The following is a 25257-nucleotide window of genomic DNA, read 5'->3' on the forward strand; positions in this document are numbered from 1 at the left end:
CGAAAAACTGTGTTTGTGTTACCCGTGATTACATGCTAACCCCAGAAGGGATCCCGAAAACAACATAAATGACTGTCATGTATTAGCTGTTAATACAGACCACAAACTGCTCATCACCCATTCATTCATGAATTTAAAGAAACTCTTGGTAGACAGGTATTTAGTTGGTGGACTCAGTGTAATATGGGCAGGTTTGCTTTGAAGTGTTCTGTGTGTTTTACCCCAGGGGGAATGGGCTCTTTCCATGCCATGGTGAATTCCATCGTCCACATCATCATGTATTCTTACTACGGCCTGTCTGCGGCTGGACCACAATTCCAAAAGTTCCTCTGGTGGAAGAAGTACATGACCGCCATCCAGCTGGTATGTTTTTGTTAGTTTAAACGGATGTATATGGCTTTGTCATTTCCCCCATGTGGATTTGTACTATGAGTAGTTTGCTATTGCCGTTTAGTTTTTAGTTGTTTCTCCAAAAGGTTGTATTTTCTAGTTTATTTTTTTTGGGGGGGGGGGGGACTGTTGTAGATGCAGAATACTAAAGTAGTAAATACCATTGTTCATCAGTGCAAGCACTGTGCCACTTCAGAACATCCATCCCCATATATGCATTGTTCCTCATCATGCCACCAACTCTACCCAACAGGTTCAGTTTGTGATGGTGTCCCTTCACGCCACCCAGTATTACTTCATGAATAGCTGTGATTACCAGGTCCCCCTGTTCATCCACCTCATCTGGATGTATGGCACCTTCTTCTTTGTGCTCTTCTCCAACTTCTGGTACCAGGCTTACGTAAAGGGCAAGAGGTTGCCCAAGCAGGATACCAAGCCCAGCCTCAATGGCAAGGCCAACGGGACCACCTTGGTCGCCAATGGCAAATACCATGAGAACAGTACCAGCAATGGCACCAGCAACAGTTCCAGTCACCACAAAAATGGCAGTGCCCATGCGGACAAGATGAAGAAGTCCTAGGATCTTCGGAAAAGAACACCCAAGACGCATGAATATGAGATCCCCCGCACCAACGACCATGGATTCCAAAGAATGTTTTGGTTATGTTTATTTTCTGATCGATAAGTTTTATTCCGCACAACAACCTGGGGAAATGACGTGGTCAATGATTTCCTCAGTTGGGGTCCCACATTAACCGTTTTTAAATTTAAACTGGGAAACTAACTATGGAACACAATGTATGAAGAGAAGACATGTTATTATGGCCTAATGTTATCTTCACTGATGTTGCCAATGAAGACAGTTCCCATGAAAGGTTACACACTGTATGTACATGTGCGCACAAACACTCCTACACCCACTCACCTGTCGCCACACGATCATGTCCCTCTGACCCCTTGTGGACAGATTACACTGTACAGTTTCTATCATCAAACTTGAACACACCTTTGTAAATAGTTTTACTGTCAAAAACAACTAATGATGGTATGCTTTAGAATTTTGTTACTTTATCCATGTTAAATGAAATACCAATAAATGACATTTTAAGTAACTGGTATTACCTGTGGAAATGTTCATGACAATTTGAACCTTCGTTGAATACTGTAGCTTTTTACAAAAAGACCCAAAGGTTGACAGCCTTCCAAAAACCTTTTTTTTACACACAAGTTTAGTTGACACATTTCAGTCTGCATTAAAAACGCATTATGGCTATGAAAGCTGTAAGAGCCTTCCCTGACGATCGGTGACCGACAATGACCAAGTATACTTCGAATAACGAGTTAACCAATGGCCTCGTCTCTGTAGTGGGTCTCTCTTCCCTTCTATCCTCAGAAGAAGTTTCTTCTTTTCTTTTCTTAAGTATTTTCTATTTATATCATGGATCCCCATTCTTCCTGGGACCTGGCAAAATTAAGACAGTTATACAATTTTAGTTTGAGCAAATTTCTGCTGCATTAGTAAAGATGTGATCAATACATGGTGATGATTTCATTCCTGTGCTGTTTGTAAATACCCTGGTAGGTTGACAACCTGAACCAGGTTGCAGGCACTGGTTACAGACATCTTTTCTGGAGTGGGCAGCTTGATGACAGCCTGTCAATATTTTTATTTTACCTTTATTTAACTAGGCAAGTCGGTTAAGAACAACTTCTTATTTTCAATGACAGCCTAGGAACAGTTCAGGGGCAGATAGACAGATTTGTACCTTGTCAGCTCGGGGATTTCACATACATTATCAAGCATTTCACACATAATTTCACCTGTACAGTGGCAGGTCTTTTAAAGGTGTCCTGTTACTTGGTTGCTGGAGGCTGCTAAGTGATTAAATTCATAAGTTAAACTATTTGAGAAACGCTAATTGGCATCTTTGCATTATAGTCCCATACTTATGAGATTGAACCTTGACATACTTTCTCATGAAACTAGCTAATGTTCTGGTCCTGTAGGCACACATGGTTTCACATAACGCTTATTGTCTAAACGGTTAGCTGAATTTCTTTGTGCCTAGGCTCAAAGTGAATAGAAACAGTGTTTTGTTTCCAATGGGTATGAATGCATTTCCAGTAGCATGCCTGCCTTGCAGTGTTATCTCAGCCATCTAAACTACGTCAAGCATGTAGGATGTAAACAAGAGGCCCATTCTGCTTTGTTTGATGAGATGCATCGGAAGACCCGGGGAGCAGAGCGCCTTGCCGACCGCTCAGTGTCAGCACCCAGCCCACAGCTTTCTCCGTGTGGGGGAGGGGGCCTGGTTCAGGGTTGGGTTAGGTCAAACACAATATGTATGAGTTTGACTTGGAGCTGGTGACAAGTGCACTGTACACAGGGTTTGGTAGATTACTTTCTATATGTAATCCGTTACAGTTGCTAGTTACCTGTCCGAAATGTTAATCAGTAATGTAACTTTTGGATGACCTAAACTCAGTAACTTAATCTGATTACTTTCCTTTTCTTTTGGATTACTTTCCCCTTAACAGGCGTTAGAAGAAGATAAAAAAAGAATCCATTGAATGCATTTGGTGTGTCATAATAGTGGTCTCTGACGCGCTCAGGTGGAACTTAAACTTGCCAGTTTTTTTCCAATCTGAATTTAATGTCGTTGAGAAAACAGAAATGTGCATTTGTTGTTTCATAATAGTGGTATGCGAATTAATCTGAATTTAATGTCATTGAGAAAACAGAAGGGTGTCATAATGAATTTTTCCGCAAAGAGTCTAAGCCTTGTCTAAAAAGGGAAGGGGGGGGTTATATTAATCTATATGGAATTGTTTTAAGAATGTCATACCAATTGCTCCTTTTCTATTTGATTTAGAATATTAAGACCCTTTGTAGTATCAACAAAAATATTACAATATTTTTGGCCTTACTGCTATTAGCTCATACAAACAACAGATATCCCCCCCCCCAAAAAAAAAAATCTAAAGGAAGTTTGTTCTGAAGTATCTGTCCTATATCTGAGATATATAAGAAAGATCATGAAACAGTTTGTTTGCATGTATTTAACCCGTTATTTTTGGAAGTGAACAGTCTCTACATACATAAAGTATACTTAAATTCATTTTTTCAAATGGTAACAGGGGACATTCATACGAGTCTTGTGAGGTCTGTGGGCATCCTAGAGCAAAACAATCGACATGTACGTATTTGTGGGAGTCTCACCTCACACATTAGTGTGTAGCCCAAACTGTCCGGATGCTACTGACAGAAGTTGGCAGATTGTCTGTACCGACTTCAAACAAGTCCCAAGATGCTTGTGAGGGTCATAGAGATCGAACACCATCGTGTTCGTGAGAGTCTCATCTTTCCATAGAGGGGTCATAATAGTTTGTAGGCCAAACTGCTCGGAAGCTACCGCCAACGCAAATAAATAGCTCTAGCTTAAACTGTTTGTTATGGGGATTTTTTTAATATGCTAACTAGATTTACACAGGGACGCGGATATCAACCTTAGGGGGGAGTTAAAGTCATCCAAAAGTATTCATCTAGTTTTTGAAAAGTATCTGTAATCTGGTGCCAAGACAACAACCTTTATCTCAACGTCAGTGAGACGAGGAGCTGATCTTGAAACTATAGGAGAAAGAGGGGAGAAAACGCCCCCATCCACATCAATGGGGCTGTTGTGGAGTGTGTCGAGAGCTTTAAGTTTCTTGGCGTCCTCCTCACAAAGGAGTTAACATGGTTCACACACACCTGCACAGTCCCCTTCGGGAGCCTGACAAGATTTGGCATGGGATCCTCAAAAAGTTATACAGCAGCACCATCAAGAGCATCTTGACTGGCTGCCTCACCGCTTGGTATGGCAAATGCACCGCCTTTGACCTCACTACAGAGGGTAGTGCGGACAGCCCAGTACATCACTGGAGCCGAGTTCTCTGCCATCCAGGACCTCTATATCAGGCGGTGTCAGAGGAAGGCCCAAAAAATTGCCAAAGACTCCAGCCACCCAAGCCATGCACTGTTCAATCTGCTATAGCCTGGCAAACGGAAACCGGAGCATCGGCTCTCAGACCAACAGGCTCCGAGTCAGCTTCTACTCCCAAGCCACAAGACTGCTACATAGGCAGACTGCTTAATAGTACATTATTGGTACTGAACAATCTGCACTAACTCTATCTTACACTGACCCTATGCACACTCACTAGACTATATACAGTATACACACTGTATACAAACTCACTACATTGACACACCTACACACATTAACATACACTACAAACGCGCACACACACACGCATACCGACACAACACAAACACACACATACACATTACACACACTTTTACACTAATTTGCTGCGGCTACTCTGTTCTTTATTTTACTCTTATTATTATATATCCTGATGCCTGTCACTTTACCCTGCCTTCATGTACGTACAGTATTTACCTGAAATACCTCGTACCTCTGCACATTGATCTGGTACTGGTACTTCCTGTATATAGCTCCATTCCTGTGTATTTTATTTTATTCCTCTTGTGTTACTATTTTTTATTTGTATTATTCTTTTTAATCTCTGCATTGTTAGGAAGGGCTCATAAGCAAGCATTTCACAGTAAAGTCTAAACCAATTGCATTCGGCGCGAGCCAGTTACCACGAGGGGGCTAAAGAAGGCATAGCCACTTCAGTTCAAACCTTAGCCACCTCAGTTTGAGTTTTAGTTTTATATCCGATATAAAAATAGCCAAAAAGTTAAAAGATTGAATGACAGGTTGGCACCCAAAAAATCTGTACCTCTGCTGCAGTGTCAGCACAATGGACAGGGCGCACTGCTGCAGTGTGTGTAGGCAGCCTGGTCCGATTGACTAGACGTAACATAGTAAATGTAAATCCGGGATACTCAAATTAGTATGCTATGTTACATTTGGTATGGTTTCATAAGACATAAGGTTAGTTAAAGGTGCAATATTTGACTCTTGTGAGGAAACTAGGCATATATGTCGCGCGTCACTACTTTACAGGACAGACATTTGAATGTTCATTTTTAGTTTGATGAAAAATGCTTTCTGGAACATATTAACTTTAATGTGCCTTAAAAACAAACTTGTATGCCATCTGTAAATATGAAAACAATTGTTAAATTATGAACCCAGTTGGTTTAGCCATGGAAGAAGTAAGGAACCTTCCCCTAGCCATGATTGGCTTATAATGGATGGTCTGGAAATGCTGAAAGATGAGTTCAGATTGATCTGAGTTCAGATCTATCTGCCATGTAGCACGCTTCTGTCTATAACATGAGCTGCTTAGTATGCTTTCTAATGTGGCTTTTTAAAAATATGTCAAAAAAGAACTGCACAAGTGTTGCTAAGGCTCTCCATTTTCTGGAGGACTGAGTTTTGAAATCAGTGGAATGCCCGGTGGAAGCAGAGTATGATAGTGAAGGAGAAGGGATCGGTGCGCCAAGAGGTTAAGCTATTTTGGACCCCCAGGCTTCTGATGTCATGCATGCTGTCGTTTTGTGTTTATACGTTTTCATAAAGACAATGACAAGTTTGATGTCGGACAACAATAGAATGTTCATGTCACTGGGACAACAACAGTATATAGACATGTCAATGGAAGTAGTTTAAGCCAGCCTTTAGTCTTGAAATCGTGCCGCCATTTCCTGGTTGCTAAAATGTTGATAGTTTGCATAATTTCAGTTTATGTGGCAAAACAAGCAGTCATTGTGTGGAGAATCATTGTACCATCTAAACCGCTGTGAAATATGTTTTTCATAACCAAAAATATTGTATTTTCAGCTGGTGTACAAAAACCAAACTTAGGAAGGGGAACATAAAAATAGTGCACATAGAACATATCTACTGCTTCTTAGACTTGCTTTCAATGAGAATGACACATCTACAACTCAACTTTTCTATTTAATTTGGTTGGGTCGCCCAAAATGTTACAGTATATATTGCAGTGTTAAGGCAAAAACATATCATATGCTTTGCAAATTTGTAACATAATGTACGTTTAGCAAATCCAGTACATATCATAAGAAAATGGATGATAGACATTCTCAAATTAATATTTCATACTAAATGGAGTATCTCAGATTTACGTACACAATAATATGAAATGCTCTGAGACCAGCGGAAGCAGCATCAAACCACCGAGGCCGCTGCCAAGACCAGCAGCAATGATGCTCCTGAGCTCCAGCTAGCGCCGTGTACAGAGCCTACCCACCTGCCCACCCTTCCACAAGCGCCGCCATAAAGGCTCCACAGCCGCCTCCACCTCTGACTGTTCCTGATGATCTTGGAACACAGGAGCCAGCCTAGGTTAGCCTAGAAATCATATCCTAGCCAACAGGTTTTCTGTAAAAAAAAAACATGAATTTAATGGCAACTGTTTCATAGGAAGAGAGTGGCTAGAATACACAGCTACTGCAGCTGCTGCATTTTGTTTCCCATGTCCAAAGATCTGTGTTGGGTCCAATGCTAACGCAGACAAGGCGTTAGGGGAAGACCTAAGCTGGGTATTCTAACTGGAAGAATGCTATTGATCGTACCAAAGGATTTTCTAGGCACACATCAAGCAAAGAGCATTTGTAATGCACTGCACTGTGGAAAGAAAAACGAGTTCGATGTGTTATTGGGGAACATCAGTTACACTGTCAACACTTCTTATTGACGGACAGCTGGCAAGAAATCACGTGTTTGTGGACTTTTTTATTAAGTTCCTTATTTCAAACCAGTAATCACTGAGGGGGACATTGGATGTGATTGAGTCAAGAGACAGGGGGCAGTGGTGCAACATCTGTTAGATCTAAGCAAAACAGATTTGGTGGAATATGAGTTAAGTGTCACTCTTGCTCCAATGAGGACAAATTGACCACACTTGATATCTATCTTGCAACGATTCTCTAGGGCTCTCTCCGCTATGCCGACCATGCTAACTGCAAGGCAACATGGACTGACTCTTGGGGCGGCCACAGCTACATGCGAGAACTCATTTTCCACTTTGACAAACGTGTTCAGTCAGCACAGAGGAAGCATGCTACACCTAAGGAAAGCTCATCTAATCCAACTGCCATTTGAGGGGGATCTTACAAGAAGATTTTAGGGAGAATGGAATGATCGGTTATTCAGGAAGTTCCACAGAGCATCAAGGAAGCTGCAACCTTTTTGAAATGGTAAGATTAAAACAATGTTGCTGGTTGTTTTTTTTTGTCAGAATCTTTCTTGCCTTAGTGTGTAGGGCGCTGTCCATGGTGCTGATAGAAAGCCGCGACGTTTCGTGCCATTGAACCGGTCTTCTTGGTCAAAAGCATTTTTTTGAACTTTTGTTTGTGGTATATCATGATAAGCAGACTTTTATATACAGCGCATTCGGAAAGTATTCAGACCCCTTAATTTTTCCCACATTTTGTTACGTTAAAGCCTTATTCTAAAATGAATTCAATTGTTTCCTCATCAATCTACACACAATACCCCATAACGACAAAGCAAAAACTTTTTTTTTTTTAAATGATTACATATACAAAAATATCACATTTACATAAGTATTCAAGCTCTTTACTCAGTACTTTGTTGAAGTACCTTTTGCAGCAATTAACAGCCTCGAGTCTTCTTGGGTACGATGCTACAAACTTGCACACCTGTATTTGGGGAAGTTCTCTCATCTCTCTATAAATAAGGTTGACAGTGCCTGTCAGAGCAAAAACCAAGCCATGATGACGAAGGAATTGTCCGTAGAGCTCAGAGACAGGATTGTGTTGAGGCACTGAGCTGAGGAAGGGTACCAAAGAAATTCTGCCTACATCATTCTCAAATAGAAGAAGTTTGGAACCATCAAGACTCTTCCTAGAGCTGGCTGACGGAAGCCACTTCTCAGTAAAAGGCACATGACAGCCCTCTTGGAGTTTGTCAAAAGGCACCTGAAGGACTCTCAGACCATGAGAAACAAGATTCTCTGGTCTGGTGAAACAAAGACTGAACTCTTTGGCCTGAATGCCAATCATCAAGTCTGGAGGGAACCTGGCACCATCCCTATGGTGAAGCATGGTGGTGGCAGCATCAGGCTGTGAGGATGTTTTTCAGAGGCAGAGACTGAGAGACTAGTCAGGATCGAGGGAAAGATTAACAGAGAAAAGTACAGAGAGATCCTTGATGAAAACCTACTCTAGAGCGCTCAGGACCTCAGATTGGGGCGAAGGTTCACCTTCCAACAAGTCAACAACCGTAAGCACACAGTTAAGACAACACAGAAGTGGCTTCGGGACAAGTCTCTGAATGTCCTTGAGTGGCCCAGCCAGGACCCGGACTTGAACCTGATCAAACATCTCTAGAGACCAGAAAATAGCTGTGTAGCAACGCTCCCCATTCAACCTGACAGAGTTCAGAGGATCTGCAGAGAGGAATGGAAGAAACTCCCCAAATACAGGTGTGCCAAGCTTATAGCGTCATACCCAAGAAGACTCAATGCTGTAATCGCTGCCAAAGGTGCTTCAACAAATTACAGAGTAAAGGGTCTGAATGTGATATTTCAGTTATTTTGTTGTTTTTTTAATTTGCAAAAAAAACGTGAAAACCTGTTTTTGCTTTATCATTATGGGGTATTGTGTGTAGATTGATGAAGGAAAATAAAAGTTTTAATCAATTTTAGAATAAGGCTGTAATGTAACAAAAAGTCAAGGGGTCTGAATACTTCCCGAATGTACTGTGAGAATGCTGTTTATCGACTACAGCTCAGCCTTCAACACCATAGTGCCCACCAAGCTCATTATTAAGCTTGGAGTGCTGAATCCCGCCCTGTGCAATTGGGTCCTGGACCCCAGGTGGTGAAGGTAAGCAGCAACCCTCCTCTACATTGACCTTCAACACAAGGGTGCGTGCTCAGCCCCCTCCTGTACTCCCTGTTCACCCATGACAGCATGGCCACGGACGTCTCCAACTCAATCATCAAGTTTGCGGACGATACATCAATGGTAGGCCTGATTACCAAAAACGACGAGACAGTCTACAGGCAGGAGGTGAGGGCCCTGGCTGAGTGGTGCTAGGAAAATAACCTTTCCCTCTACAAAACTAAGGAGCTGATTGTGAAACTCAGGAGGTAGCAGAGAGAGCACAACGCAATCCAAATCGACAGGGACCAGTGAAGAGGGTTCCACGGCGTGCACCTCACTGACAACCTGAAATGGTCCATTCACAAAGACATCTACGGGCAGATGAAGAAATTCGGCTTGGCCCCTAAGATTGAGAGCATCCTGTCGGGCTGTATCACCGCCTGGTACGGCAATTGCAAAGTCCGCAACCCCAGGGCTCTCCAGAGGGTGTGCCCAACGCATCATCAGGTGAACACTGCCTGCCCTACAGGACGTCTACAGCGCCCGGTGTCACAGGAAGGCCAAGAAGATCATCAACGACCTCCGCCACCCGAGCCACGGCCTGTTTTCTCGCTACTATCTAGAAGGTGACGGCAGTGCAAGTGCATCAAAGCTGGCACCAAGAGACTGAAAAACAGCTTCTATCTCCAGACCATCAGACTGTTAAATAGTCCCCACACCTCTGCCCAGTACCCTGCAGTGAACTTAGTCACTGTTACTAGCCGGCTACCACCCGTTGCTCTACCCTGCACCATAGAGACTGATGCCCGATGTACATGGTCATTGCAGAACTAAGAACAGATACAGCCATTGGTTCACTCCAGACCTGTCTGCCCTCGACCAGCACAAAAACATCCTGTGGCGGACTGCAATAGCATCGAATAGTCCCCGCGATATGCAACTGTTCAGGGAAGTCAGGAACCAATACATGCAGTCAGTCAGGAAAGCTAAGGCCAGCTTCTTCAGGCAGAAGTTTGTATCCTGTAGCTCCAACTCCAAAAAGTTCTGGGACACTGTGAAGTCCATGGAGAACAAGAGCACCTCCTCCCAGCTGCCCACTGCACTGAGGCTAGGTAACACGGTCACCACCGATAAATCCATGATTATCGAAAATTTCAACAAGCATTTCTCAACGGCTGGCCATGCCTTCCGCCTGGCTACTCCAACATTGGCCAACAGCTCCCCCCCCCCACCGCAGCTACTCGCCCAAGCCTCTCCAGGTTCTCCTTTACCCAAATCCAAATAGCAGATGTTCTGAAAGAGCTGGACCCGTACAAATCAGCTGGGCTTGACAATCTGGACCCTCTATTTCTGAAACTATCCGCCGCCATTGTCGCAACCCCTATTACCAGCCTGTTCAACCTCTCTTTCATATCGTCTGAGATCCCCAAGGATTGGAAAGCTTCCTCAGTCATCCCTCTCTGGACCCAAACTGATACAGACCTATATCCATCCTGCCCTGCCTATCTAAGGTCTTCGAAAGCCAAGTCAACAAACAGGTCACTAACCATCTCGAATCCCACCGTACCTTCTCCGCTGTGCAATCTGGTTTCCGAGCCGGTCACGGGTGCACCTCAGTCACACTCAAGGTACTAAACGATATAATAACCGCCATCGATAAAAGACAGTACTGTGCAGCCGTCATCATCGACCTTGCCAAGGCTTTCGACTCTGTCAATCACCATATTCTTATCGGCAGACTCAGTAGCCTCGGTTTTTCGGATGACTGCCTTGCCTGGTTCACCAATTACTTTGCAGACAGAGTTCAGTGTGTCAAATCGGAGGGCATGCTCTCCGGTCCTCTGGCAGTCTCTATGGGGGTGCCACAGGGTTCAATTCTCGGGCCGACTCTTTTCTCTGTATATATCAATGATGTTGCTCTTGCTGCGGGCGATTCCCTGATCCACCTCTACGCAGACGACACCATTCTATATACTTCCGGCCCATCCTTGGACACTGTGCTATCTAACCTCCAAACGAGCTTCAATGCCTTACAACACTCCTTCCGTGGCCTCCAACTGCTCTTAAACGCTAGTAAAACCAAATGCATGCTTTTTAACCGTTCGCTGCCTGCACCCGCATGCCCGACTAGCATCACCACCCTGGATGGTTCCGACCTTGAATATGTGGACATCTATAAGTACCTAGGTGTCTGGCTAGACTGTAAACTCTCCTTCCAGACTCATATCAAACATCTCCAATCGAAAATCAAATCAAGAGTCGGCTTTCTATTCCGCAACAAAGCCTCCTTCACTCACGCCGCCAAACTTACCCTAGTAAAACTGACTATCCTACCGATCCTCGACTTCGGCGATGTCATCTACAAAATTGCTTCCAACACTCTACTCAGCAAACTGGATGCAGTTTATCACAGTGCCATCCGTTTTGTCACTAAAGCACCTTATACCACCCACCACTACGACTTGTATGCTCTAGTCGGCTGGCCCTCGCTACATATTCGTCGCCAGACCCACTGGCTCCAGGTCATCTACCAGTCCATGCTAGGTAAAGCTCCGCTTTATCTCAGTTCACTGGTCAAGATGGCAACACCCATCCGTAGCATGCGCTCCAGCAGGTGTATCTCACTGATCATCCCTAAAGCCAACACCTCATTTGGCCGCCTTTCGTTCCAGTTCTCTGCTGCCTGTGACTGGAACGAATTGCAAAAATCGCTGAAGTTGGAGACTTTTATCTCCCTCACCAACTTCAAACATCTGCTATCTGAGCAGCTAACCGATCGCTGCAGCTGTACATAGTATATTGATAAATAGCCCACCCATTTTCACCTACCTCATCCCCATACTGTTTTTATTTATTTACTTTTCTGCTCTTTTGCACACCAATATCTCTACCTGTACATGACCATCTGATCATTTATCACTCCAGTGTTAATCTGCAAAATTGTAATTATTCGCCTACCTCATTCCTTTTGCACACAATGTATATAGACACCCCTTTTTTTCCTACTGTGTTATTGACTTGTTAATTGTTTACTCTGTGTTGTCTGTTCACACTGCTATGCTTTATCTTGGCCAGGTCGCAGTTGCAAATGAGAACTTGTTCTCAACTAGCCTACCTGGTTAAATAAAGGTGAAATAAAAATAAAAATAAAAAATTGAACACTGGTCACTTTAATTATGTTGACATACTGTTTTACCCATTTCATATTTATACTGTATTCTAGTCAAGGCTCATCTTATTTAACTACTGCTGTACACACCAATTCTATTCATATACTGTCTATACACACCATCATATACATATATATTTATATTCTGGACTGACATTTCCTGTTCTGATATTGTTTTGTATTGTTCTGGATTACAGCACTGTCGAAGCATAAGAGAGACATAAGCATTTCTCTGCACCTGAGACAACATCTGAAGAATAGGTGTACGCAACCAATAAAGATCTGATTTGGTTAAAAAAATCAAAACCTTGTATGATTTCCTTGTGGTAATATCATGTTTAATTCATCCTGGGTTGACAGTAATGCATTTCAGGGGCAATCAAGAGGAATTCAAATACATTCAAATATGAAAACATTCTTAAACATTCATTCATTCAGTATGCATCAAACGGCTAGCTACAGATCTACTGATATATTTCTTTTGAAGTCATTCTCTTTTTCCCATTGCTTTTTAAGGTCAGGGGCTGAATCCAGTCCCCAGTTTAAAGGCATTCTCAAAATATGGGCATTTCTATTGAAAATATACAGACGTACTGGTCTCAAGCCACGAAATGAAGCAGATTACTATACCCTGATCTCATGGCCACTTTCGGGTTTCATGTGTGTGTTTTGGTGTTATTCCACAGTAACACTGGTGATACTGGTACAAAGCCTGACAGTGGGAAAAACAACATGAGGGTGGCATTTCTTTCTGCTGCTGAGTTAGAGGCCAAGGCAGGGTGACCTATGGAACAGCTTTGGTGAGTCAGACCACTTACCACCCAGCCACCTCTTGCCACAGGCTGGCTGAGACATATAGCGCCTGGAGGTGAGCTTTTATGTCCATTAAATGAGCGTACTCCTTCAACCAACGCTGTTTTGAAGCTCGTTCAAACTCACAGCAGCACAAATGGAGAGCCAGGAGAGAGGATGGTGAGTGGACGGCGCGATGTGGAGATGAGCGTGTGCACTTTGACCCCCTCCCCTAAGAGATGTTTTCCAGGATGTAGAAGATGAGCTCTATGACTACGGGTCCCTCGCTCCTCTTGCGCCCCCTGCTGTGGATGATGGGCGTCAGCACGGTGTCCAGGGCGCTGAGGTACGGGGCTGGGAGTGGCAGGCCATTGCTGCCTGCCACAAACCCCACCTGGAACATGAAACAGCGATGTTCACCCGCCACACATCGATAGCTTTCACTGCCAGCTTTGGCAACATCACGAAGGCCTACATCCCGCCACTGTTTACACGACTAATAACTTCATGTTAAAAAAAGGTGGTCCCCAACTCCCATCTTAGGCATTCAAGAGTTACTACAACTACTAAAGTAAGATGACACGCAATTTGAAAGATTCCGCTCCCAGAAAGTTGTATTTCTTAACATCTAAATGGTTCAAGTCCAGTATGTTCATTCAATGGGCACCCTCACCTGTTGGGAATCCAGTGTTACACGCAGCCCCAGCTTGGCCATGCCATCTTCCTTCAGCAGCTTGAGGTGTGGGCACAGTGCCAGGCAGAATGCCCGGGCCAGTCGCTCTGTCAGCCGGCTGTGTTCTGTATGGTGGTCGCCCTGGCTCTTAGGACGATCCCCTCTCTGTACAAAGAACACCTGGGAGACACACAAGAGACTCACAAAGACATAGGCCTGCACTTAGGGGAGTACAGTACAGAGGCAAATGGCTTTGAGTAAGAGTACCGCGAGAGCCAAGAGTAGCGGTGAAAAGCTGGGACGTGCGTACCTCTGTCCAGCGGATGACCTTTCCATTGGACTTGTATTCGGACTTTTGGAACATCTTCACACTATTGACGGACTCCATGGACTTCCCATCAATGGGGCTGATAACACTGCAAGATACACACGCACGCACGCACACAGCCATACAAAGAAGGCAAGCGACGATAAAGGGTATTCTACGGCGATGGACAAGAGGGTCCGATAGTCTGGTAGACTTGAAAGAGGGTCCGATAGTCTGGTAGACTTGAAAGAGGGTCCGATAGTCTGGTAGACTTGAAAGATGGATGAAGTGACAGGGGGGTGGGGTTAGTGAGAGAGGTTTAAGCAAGGTATAAAACGCCAACGTTCTTTACGTTACCTTGGAAATAATTGACGACGCAGCATTGGGGAAAACTCGTTGAGACTTAAGTGATCATGCCCGAAAGCCGGTGTCTGGGGGATATATTGGCACGTCGAGGGCGGGAAAAGCGTGCCAATACAGTGCATTCGGAAAATATTCAGACCCCTTGACTTTTTCCACATTTTGTTACATTACAGCCTTATTCTATAATGGATTTAATAGTTTTTTTCCCCAGTCATCAATCTACACATAATACCTCATAATGACAAAGCAAAAACAGGTTTTTCAAACTTTTTGCAAATGTATTAAAAATAAAAAACTGAAATATTACATTTATATAAGTATTCAGACTCTTTACTTAGTACTTTGTTAAAGCACCTTTGGCAGAGATTACAGCGTTGAGTCTTCTTGGGTATGACGCTGCAAGCTTGGCACACCTACATTTGGGAAGTTTCTCCCATTCTTCTCTGCAGATCCTCTCAAGCTCTGTCAGGTTGGATGGAGAGTGTCGTTGCACAGCTATTCTCAGGTCTCTCCAGAGATGTTCGATCGGGTTCTATTCCGGGCTCTGGCTAGACCAGTCAAGGACATTCAGAGACTTGTCCCGAAGCCCCTCCTGCGTGGTCTTAGCTATGTGCTTAGGGTCGTTGTCCTGTTTGAAGGTGAACCTTCGCATCAGACTGAGGTCCTGAATGCTCTGGAGCAGGTTTTCATCAAGGAGTTCAATCTTGGTTCCATCAGACCAGAGAATTTTATTTTTCATGGTCTGAGAGTCCTTCAGGTGCCTTTTGGCAAACTCTAAGTGGGCTGTCATGTGATTTTTATTGAGGAGTGGCTTCCGTCTGGTCACTCTACCATAAAGGGCTGATTGGTGGAGTGCTGCAGAGATGGTTGTCCTTCTGAAAGGTTCTCCCATCTACACAGAGGAATTCTGGAGCTCTGTCAGAGTGACCATCAGGTTCTCGTTGGACCTGCATTTACAATGTATCCATGTTGAGTTTGTGTGTTGGCTGGTTTAGTGTTCTGTAACTTTGTAGCAAGTACGGTCTGCATGTGTAGGTGCTTATTGAGTCATGATCGCACGGAGTTCTGATAACTATTCCAACGTCCCGATATCTTTTCCCACCGGCCCGTCATCTGGTTTTAATGTCTATTCTAGAATGCCCTTCTAGCCAATCAGAAACAAGCACCCAACAACGCTGTAGAATAAATGTAGGATAAAGATAGGCAAAAAAAAAAAACGAATTATGGGACACTGATCAGATGATTAATGACCTAACACTCACCCCTTATTCAAAGTGCATTCCTTATCCAGCCATTGGACCTGGACATGCTCCTGGCTGTCTGACTGGTCAATCGACCCACAGGTGATGGTGTAGTCTTTCATCTCCCGTAGCGACCGGCGAAGCTCCACCATGGTCTCCACGGTGATCTGCACCATCAGCCCATCTGGAGAGGGGGACAGCAAAAGCAAAAAAAAACACACACGCACACACACACACACACACACACACACACACACACACACACACACACACACACACACACACACACACACACACACACACACACACACACACACACACACACACAGAGAGAGAGAGAGACACCAACAAGGACACACACACACTCACATGCACATACATACAGCCACACACACAACTTTGAGTGCACATGGACACACACATACAGACAAACATTGACAGACTAAATAAGGAAATCTTATTTAGGATAAGTTAGTAGTAAAGCAATCATAATATGACTTTCTGTGTTTTAGTTAAATAAGACTAGTAAGGCAACTTTCCAGTTTTAAGCGAAGATACACAAATGTGATCCTACCTTCCACGATGCTGGATTTGGCAAGATATCCCGATGCTGCTTTCAGAGCTCCACTGAACACAAAAAAGCAGGAACCGGTGACTGAAACAAAACACAGCCCCATATATAACCACCTGACTTGTAAATATTACAGTTGGACTAACCAAAACTAATTACAGAGGTAAACTTTCTACAGCAAGTAACTTTCTCAGGATGGTTCACCCTCTCACGTGACACGACACTGCCCTCCAGTGGTGAAAAGAAGTGACAGCAAAGGCACGGTTTTTGCAAGTGAGCATATAAAAACATGACAAATCACGCATACGATTTCCCCCAAGGGGGGAAACGTGGCAGTAAATATTACCTCTCTGTACTGTAATCTCTCTCCCTCCCTCTCCCTCTTCCTGATGGTAGGTGATGTGCTGCTTGCCCTTTGTGTAGCATTCCCCCTCATTCCCCCATTTCTCTTTGTTTACAGGACAGGCAGTCTGCAGTCTCCCATAGTCCCCATCACAGTCTGTTGATTCCAGGGGCTTCTCACCTTTGCGAGGCTGATTGTGGATGCTGATGGCCTGAGTCTGGTACTGGCCATCGTCCCCCTGAACACAGATGAGGTGGGAGTCTGCCGCCACGTTGAAGCATGCCCCCATGGCCAGCACATGCTCATTGGACTTATTCAAAGCCCTCATCAGCTGAGTGAGAGAGAGAGAGAGAGAGAGAGAGAGAGAGAGAGAGAGAGAGAGAGAGAGAGAGAGAGAGAGAGAGAGAGAGAAAGAGAGGGAGAAAGAGAGGGAGAGAGAGAGAGAGAGAGAGAGAGAAGAGAGAGAGAGAGAGAGAGAGAGAGAGAGAGAGAGAGAGAGAGAGAGAGAGAGAGAGAGAGAGAGAGAGAGAGAGAGAGAGAGAGAGAGAGAGAGAGAGAGAGAGAGGGAGGGAGAAAGAGAGGGAGGGAGAAAGAGAGGGAGAGAAAGAGAGAGAGAGAGAGAGAGAGAGAGAGAGAGAGAGAGAGAGAGAGAGAGAGAGAGAGAGAGAGAGAGGGGGGAGGGAGAAAGAGAGGGGAGGGAGAAAGAGAGGGAGAAAGAGAGGGAGAAAGAGAGAGAGAGAGAGAGAGAGAGAGAGAGAGAGAGAGAGAGAGAGAGAGAGAGAGAGAGAGAGAGAGGGAGGGAGGGAGAAAGAGAGGGAGAAAGAGAGGGAGAGAGAGAGAGAGAGAGAGAGGGAGGGAGAAGGAGAGGGAGGGAGAAAGAGAGGGAGAAAGAGAGGGAGAAAGAGAGGGAGAATGTATTGATGTCAACCCTTGATCTATTGATGAAAGAGTTGTTTATAAAGGAGTGTTTTTATCATTTACAAAGTATTTATAAGCAGTTATAGCAGCTTCTTGGTCACAGTTAACCAAGTGTTGTTTCATGGTTTAGCTGTACCTCCTCATAGCCATTGGTGGGGATTTTAATGCAGGTCCTCTGAGCCTCCAGATCTACAGTGAGTCCAGGCACCACTGGCAGAGTGTACCGGTAATTCCTGAAGTCCTGGGAAGCAATGAGGGAAAACATGTGTGATTCATTAGGCACCAAATGGAAACAACTGACTGAAACAGGCAGGGACTATCTGAATTTGTCCAGTAAGAATCGTTTTGGTACGGTGTGCCCCAATGAATACAACCTTGGTGTTGATTGCTGTTATTGTCATGAGAGGCAAGCTACTTACTACTAGCAGCCTCATGATGGTGTGGCCAGTTTCCCCAAAAAGAGCCTTTCTGAAGCGCACACTGTACAGAGGACAGGGGTAAACTGGAAAGGAAGGGAGAGGAATGCCTTAATGGGGATGACACTGGGTGGATGTGGCAGTGAAACCCATACAAAGAAGAGAAAAGCCGCGTTGCCAAAGCAACACATGTAACAGATACCACAACCCGACAGCTATCCTGCCTTCATGTGGGTCTTGCTTGCATGCACATGCACGCGCACACACACACTCTCTCTCTCTCTACCCAGCTACATCTCTCTCCCGCTTCCAGAGCCCTGACTCACATCTGTACTCAGCCCCCAGTCTGAGCATGAGGCGCAGGGGGAAGGCCTTGGCCCAGGGTACTTCAGCCCGGTGGACGAGTAGGCCAAAGAGGAAGGGCTGGTTGGGCATAGGCAGGCCCTGCAGGGACTGGAGTGTGGAGCGTACCCAGAGGAACCCTGCATGCTCCTCACTGCTCAGGAAACTACTGGAGAACTGGGAGAGACCCAGGTGGCTTAGCACCTTGCCTGGTGGATGGAGGGAAAGAGACGGAAGGAGAGAGAGTGAGATGGGGGGGGGGGAAGAGAGACGGAGGGAGGGAGATAATGAGAGATATATAGAGAGAGGGACTAGCACACCATTAAACAGACTTGGAAGTCTTTTCAAGACCTGCTTCAGAGCTTTGTCCAGTGCTGGTAAACGGTAGCTAAGTTGCCAGACCACATCAGCGCCAGTCTCACCTGTGAGGGCGTCCCTGTAGAGCTGTATGAAGTGGCTGAAGATGTCCTTGGGGAAGCTCTTCTCCTCAGGCAGACACTGCAGAAGCACCACCACCTCCACCTGGCCTACCGCATGCATGCCCTTGGACGTCACACACCAGCACTTCCTGTTTACATCTGGGGAGAGCCAATGAGAGGCAGTGCTTCAATGTGAGGTCACTGCTGGTGACACGGTCTGACACTCTTATAAAATATACATGTGACTTGAGTCAATGGTGAGCTAGGAATACATGTAAACAGTGTATAATCTCTGTCAGTGACTGAAAAAAGGTTGAAGGTTGATAGGAAAGGTCACATACAGTTGACCAGCTTGACCATGGCCAGTAGGTTGGCGTTGAGGACAAAGACCAGGGAGTTGGGCCTGCCGCTCTCCAGCTCCTGGATGAGAACCATCTCAGAGGGCCTCTCCTCGACTGTGTAATCTGGGCGAGACAGAGGAAACTGTGAGCTAGACACCCGTAGATGCAAATGCCGCCTTTAAAAACAGTCAGACGTAGTTTAACCTCTGTGTCTAAATAAGATGTGTAAGCTGGCCACTAGTGTTTACATCCTATTAAATTGCCCAACACGAAGACATAACGCCTGATACCGAACCAGAGTAACACCTCTAACGCTGTCTACCTAACTGTACGACAGTCCCAGTACAGTAAACCAGGGGTTTCCCCAAACATGGCTTTGCAGTAAGCTAGCCTTTAGCATCTCCAGAGATAGCAGCCTGGTCGTACCTCCTTTGACTCCGGTGGAGGTGAGGATGGGAGGGAGGCCCTCCAGTGGGATGAGGTTGGCAGAGCTGCTGATGTGGCTGCTGACCAAGGCTGCCGTACCCCAGCCACAGGGCCCACACGCCTCCTGCAGAGGCTATACAGAGAAGGGAGAAGAAGGATTGAGGAGGAGAACACTTGATTAAGGCAGAAATTGGTCCGCTCTGACACACACACGGCGCCGGGTGAGCAGTTTAGGGGTTAAGTGCCTTGCTCAAGGGCCTAACGGCAGGTGAAAGCATCGAGGACAGTCCCAGATAGATTTTCCCACCAGACATAGGATTCCAACCAGCAACCTTCCGGTTGATGGCCTGCTTCTCTAGCCTCTCGGCTACCTACTGCCCCTAGGTGGAGGGAGGAGGGGAAGGAGGACTAGGAGGGAGATAGTGAGGCAGAAAGATAGTCAAAAAGAGAGAGCTTGTGGAATACGGTGGGGTTATGGATATCAAAGATACCAACAGAAAGCATGTTACCACATCCTTAGAACGTTTATTTTATTTGAATTGTATAAATTGCAGCAAATCAGTCCGGTCTGATAAGTTTTTTTACATACATTGAGAAGGGGCATCTCCTGTGCTATTGGGGCCCTCCTGCTGGTCTGTGGTGAGCCAGTGGCGCTTCTGATTGTAGCAGCTATACTTCTCCTCAATAACAGCGGTGAAAAGGTGGGGCCTCTGATTGGGGTACAAGGTGCAGAGTCTGATTTCTCATTGGATAGGATCTCATCAGCAAACCACACCTTCCTCCTCCCCCTTGGAGGGGTTCCTAAAGAACAACAAACACGAGAGATAGTCAATAATATAGACGGGAACAAATGTCTACATATTGCACCAATTAACTTTATAAGACATTTATTGCCTCAATCACTTTTTGACAGCATCCCTTTTGATTGAAACAAAACGTTCCATACACATTCGCCTATGGTAGAAGTGGTCAGAAAGTGACTTTTTGGACAATGAATGCCAAACATTCAGGAGATAACGGTGCTCAAAATTGATCCGTCTTGCATACCCCACCATGAGACATCCATGTCTTCATCACTGGAAAAGATTAACGGTTGAGTTTGATCAATTTAAAAGCTTACAGACAGTGTTGTCAAACAACGTTTTTTTGAATTCTCGTCATTTTCTAACCCTTTACATCAATTATAGAACAACGTGTAAACTCATGTTTGCATATGTGGTAGCTTAGAACCTACTTAACATCATTTGAGGTTTTTGTGTCGTGCCCACCATCGGTTGAGACACAACATGCTCTTGAATACAGGTTGGGTGTCATTTCAATCATAGAAATATAACTCATAGAATGGACCTATCCCTTCAGAAGACTGTAATTTAGCTGGTACACCATAAAAATTGGTGTACCATTGATCATCCTTGAGACGTTTCTACAACTTGATTGGAGTCCATCTGTGGTAAATTCAATTGATTGGACATGATTTGGAAAGGAACACACCTGCCTATATAAAGTCCCACAGTTGACAGTGCATGTCAGAGCAAAAACCAAGCCATGGGGTCGAAGGAATTTTCCGTAGAGATCCGAAACCACTCCTCAATAAAAGGCACATAACAGCCTGCTTAGAGTTTGCCAAAAGGCAACTAAAGGACTCTCAAACCATGAGAAACAAGATTCTCTGGTCTGATGAAACAAAGATTGAACTCATTGGCCAGAATGCCAAGCTTCACGTCTGGAGGAAACCTGGCACCATCCCTACAATGAAGCCGGTGATGGCAGAATTGTGCAGTGGGGATGTTTTTCAGAGGCAGGGACTGGGAGACTAGTCAGGATCGAGGGAAAGATGAATGGAGCAAAGTACAGAGAGATCCTTGATGAAAACCTGCTCCAGAGCTCTCAGGACCTCAGACTGGGGCGAAGGTTCACCTTCCAACAGGACAATGACCCTAAGCACACAGTCAAGACAACGCAGGAGTGGCTTCTGGACAAGTCTCTGAATGTCCTTGAGTGGCCCAGCCAGAGCCCAGACTTGAACACGATCGAACACCTCTGGAGAGACCAGATAATAGGTTTGAAGCGACACTCCCTATCCAACCTGACAGAGCTTTAGAGGAACTGCAGAGAACAATGGGAGAAACTCCGCCAAATATAGGTGTGCCAAGCTTATAGCATCACACCCAAGAAGACTCAATGCTGTAACTGCTGCCAAAGTTGTTTCAACAAGTACAAGTTGTTTCAACAAGTACCGCATAAAGGGTCTGAATACTAATGTAAATGTGATATTTCTGTTTTTTCTAAAATGTCTAAAAACAATTTTTGCTTTGTCATTATGGGGAAATATATGTAGATTGATGAAGGGAAAAAAAACAATTTAATCAATTTTAGAATAAGGCTGTAATGTAACAAAATGTGGAAAAAGTCAAGAGGTCTGAATACTTCCAAATGCACTGTAATTTCAAACAACAGATATTCCCATTCAAGTCAACATTCTCTGGTGTTTGTGGTACCATTTGAAAGTAGAAATCTGTATTTTATTCCCATTTTCGTGCATTCATCAGCCAAAACATGACATCTACCCTGTATTCAGGAACATGTTGTGTCTCAACTGATAGCGGGAACAAGACAAAAACCTCAGACAATGTAAAATAGGGTATAAGCAACAACATATGCAAATATGAAAAACATCTGGGTTTAGTTTTTTTTTTAGGTAATTTACATTAAAGGTTAAAAAGGCACATATTATTATTTCTTTTGTATACCCAGAAATTATGAAATAGTTTGACAACCCTGTTTGTAAGCTTTTAAATTATATCAATCTCATGTTTTGGCATACGACTCCAAATCACTTTATGAGCACTTCTACAATGGGCAAATATGTATGGAAGGTTTCGTTTAAATCAAAAGGGTTCCTGTCAAAAAAAAAAGTGATTGAATTTAAATGGATTTACCCTGTAGTGTCATGGTAACAGTGTTGTCATGTGATACTCACGTTTCACTAGAGTTGAGTGACAAGAGACACAGACACGCCCCTCCTTCCCATCCAGGTGTGTTAGTCGAAACTTCAGACCGGAGCACACTGAACAGAATACCTGTAGCACAGACACACAATCACAAATGGTCAGCCTAATTTCTCAAGGATAACATCCAATCCCTTCTTACTTTAAATACAACCTACACACACACACACACACACACACAAAATAGTGGTGCAAGACCCTCACCTTGCCACAGGCGCGACAGTGGTGCCTTCTCTTGGTGAAGGTGAACCTGACTTCACACATCATACAGACCAGCGCCTGGGCGTCAGGGACCCACACGGGGGCCACCTCCCCAAGGATAGTGCCTCGCTCCCTGGACAGAATGCCCGCGGGGCCGGCCTGTAGCTCATTGTCTGGATCCACCAATGGAGACATAGGGGAAGGTGTGCAGTCCCCCACAGCTCCCTCTTCACTATCTGCTTGAACTCCGTTGGCGTTGGTCTCATCATTAGCTAGTCCGTTGGCTTTGGTCTGGCTTTGAAGCCCCAGTCTAGGCTCTTGGATTTGGGCATCATGGCCGCCTCCATAGGGCTCCTCCACAGGGGGACCAGACGGGTCGTCAATGTAAGGGCCTAGGGAATCTGAGCCACTGGGGGGGTCCTGCAACTCAAGTCCACTCTCCTCCAGCTCCTTTTCCTCAACCACAGAGTCCTCCTTGGAGGAGGATGGCTGGGGCTTGTTCTTCACTTCCTCTTCCACCTCCACCTCCACCTCTGGCCCAGCAGCTTTGGAGGGGCTGAGCATTAGGGGAGTAGAAGCCTCCCCAAAATTCCTCTCTCCCCATGTTGAAAGAGTGGTCACAGTGCAGTTTCCCTCCTCCAGCTGTCTCATCAGTCTCTGAGCGGGGGTCTCCAGTTGGGAAACAGGAGCCACCCCTGGGCTCAGGACCCCCTCTGAATGGACTTTGGGTTTTGCAGGGGAATCTGATCCGATGTGTCCACAGCCCAGCTGTCCTGGTTTTGTGACATCCCCATCTTTGAGCATCAGCAGACAGGGTCTGTGGAGCCAGTGGTGCTTAGCATCCATCAGAGACGGAGCATCCGATTCATCTGTTCATACAAAGACGCGGGAACAGATCAAAACTATGTAAAGGTATATGTGACATGAACCTGACACAGACATTTTACTTCACTAAGAGAACAAACAGGCATATTAACGAAGAACGTGACATTTAGTCCACAAGAGCACCTAAGCACTCACTCACGCCCATGATCACAGATGGGACAGTCTGTGTTCCTAGGTGGTAATGGGTTCAATAAATGGGAGGCCATTTATCTCATTGCTTTGGATAAGTTAAATCGTCCACCGAGGCCAACATATGTGCACTGTCATCCTTGAGAGAGCTAGGATACGTCCCAAATGGTAGCCTTTTCCATATGAAATGCACTACTTTTGGCAGCCTATTCCCTATGTAGTGCACTACAGGCCCATAGTGGTCTGGTCAAAAGTAATGCTCTATATAGGAAATAGGGTGCCATTTCAGAGGGAGACAGGTCCAGAGAGCCAGGTAAAGCTGACTCATTCTCTGGGGAATAGGGCTGTAGTGACACACCAGCATTAAAAAAATACAGGCTTCAGTGGCAAAACTGGATGTTAGATTATGTACATTACTATTATTATTATAAAAGTTACATTATTAATAAAGGTGCATACAATTAGTTTGGAATTTTCGAGAATTGAGGGATAATGTCAATAACACAAATAAAGATATTTATAGATTTCATTCTATATTTTTTTTTAAATATTATACTCCGCTATCGACTGAAATAAGACAAAATGTTACGACTGTGAGGAGGAAAAATTCAGAATTCAGAATTGGGGTTGCATTATGCTGTGATTGAGCCTTGGTTGGTTATTGCCTATTGCACAATTTCAGATAGGCCTACCCTTTAGCGTTGGTGAATTCTTGTCGGGGTAAAACTGCACTGCAGCTTTTCACCCCCCCCCCACCCACCCCCCGTTATTGCACCCCAACCATTCATGCTGACGATCACAGATTACTGGTAAATATATCATCTTTATTACGGCGCATATAAACTACAATAGGGCTCAACCAGTACAGCTGACTGAGCGTTTGCTTCGCGGGACGGTGACGCATCCAGCACACGTGCAACAGTTTAAATCCCCTCAACCAGTGAACACGGCAATGCGACATTTGCTCCCCATCTCGATTCATTAATCGTTGCAGGTTAATATCGCAGCATTATTCCGTTTATCGCGTTATTTCCATAATTCAAGTCGTAGTTTCCCATTAATTCATATAGGCTGAAGGAATATTCTCGTGTGCTTCTGCCCTTCTATGAATGTGTCGCACGCGGCAAGACGCATGATGCACAGATCAGCTACAATTTCCCCTACGATAGCGCCAGATGATGTAGTTCTATCTGTAGGATTTTATTTTGGAATAGAATTACAAACGTACCTTCTGTCAATGAACCCAATAGGCTTTCATTCTCATCGTCCCGGGCACTGAAGAACTTCAACATATTGCAACATTAGTGGCGAAGAAGACAAGAAAAGCAGTCCTGCTCACTAGCAGAGGGACGATTTCCCTCCCACTATTCCCCTCTCTCCTTCTGCGTCCCCCACCCCCCCTCTCACTGCAGGTCTTAAGTAAACTCAAGGATGTCCTTAAATGTCCTTTTCTAAAGCAGTGTACACTGTATTAGAATATATGTTTAATTAATGAG

The 25257-nt window shown here is 44.8% G+C and overlaps 2 protein-coding genes across 3 annotated transcripts in view; one reads left to right on the top strand and one right to left on the bottom strand.

Moving 5' to 3' along the window:
- LOC123997396 (elongation of very long chain fatty acids protein 1-like) overlaps positions 1-1508 on the top strand; it is a 39815-nt gene extending 38307 nt beyond the window's left edge. The window contains exons 8-9 of the mRNA XM_046301575.1: positions 227-363; positions 644-1508. Coding sequence (XP_046157531.1) covers positions 227-363; positions 644-970 — 464 coding nt within the window. The 3' untranslated portion in view covers positions 971-1508. The remainder of the gene's footprint in view (positions 1-226; positions 364-643) is intronic.
- An 11191-nt stretch (positions 1509-12699) lies between these two features.
- On the bottom strand, positions 12700-25128 carry LOC123996656 (zinc finger FYVE domain-containing protein 9-like). 2 transcript variants are annotated; one of them, XM_046300218.1, is made up of 16 exons: positions 24990-25128; positions 22751-23616; positions 22519-22618; positions 20128-20339; positions 19539-19671; positions 19113-19235; positions 18775-18930; positions 18337-18561; positions 18014-18096; positions 17731-17835; positions 16857-17007; positions 16337-16417; positions 15784-15946; positions 14162-14267; positions 13852-14031; positions 12700-13572 (listed from the first exon to the last, which is right to left on the bottom strand). In XM_046300218.1, the coding sequence occupies exons 1-16, from the start codon at positions 25051-25053 to the stop codon at positions 13411-13413; spliced, it is 2910 nt and encodes a 969-aa protein (XP_046156174.1). In that variant the 5' UTR covers positions 25054-25128; the 3' UTR covers positions 12700-13410. The 2 variants fall into 2 exon arrangements, with proteins under 2 accessions (XP_046156174.1, XP_046156175.1); XM_046300219.1 differs by lacking the exons at positions 12700-13572; positions 13852-14031; positions 14162-14267; positions 15784-15946 and adding an exon at positions 16109-16159.
- Positions 25129-25257: the final 129 nt, after the last annotated feature.

This window comes from Oncorhynchus gorbuscha, linkage group LG15, assembly GCF_021184085.1.
Source record: "Oncorhynchus gorbuscha isolate QuinsamMale2020 ecotype Even-year linkage group LG15, OgorEven_v1.0, whole genome shotgun sequence".
Taxonomy (NCBI): domain Eukaryota; kingdom Metazoa; phylum Chordata; class Actinopteri; order Salmoniformes; family Salmonidae; genus Oncorhynchus; species Oncorhynchus gorbuscha.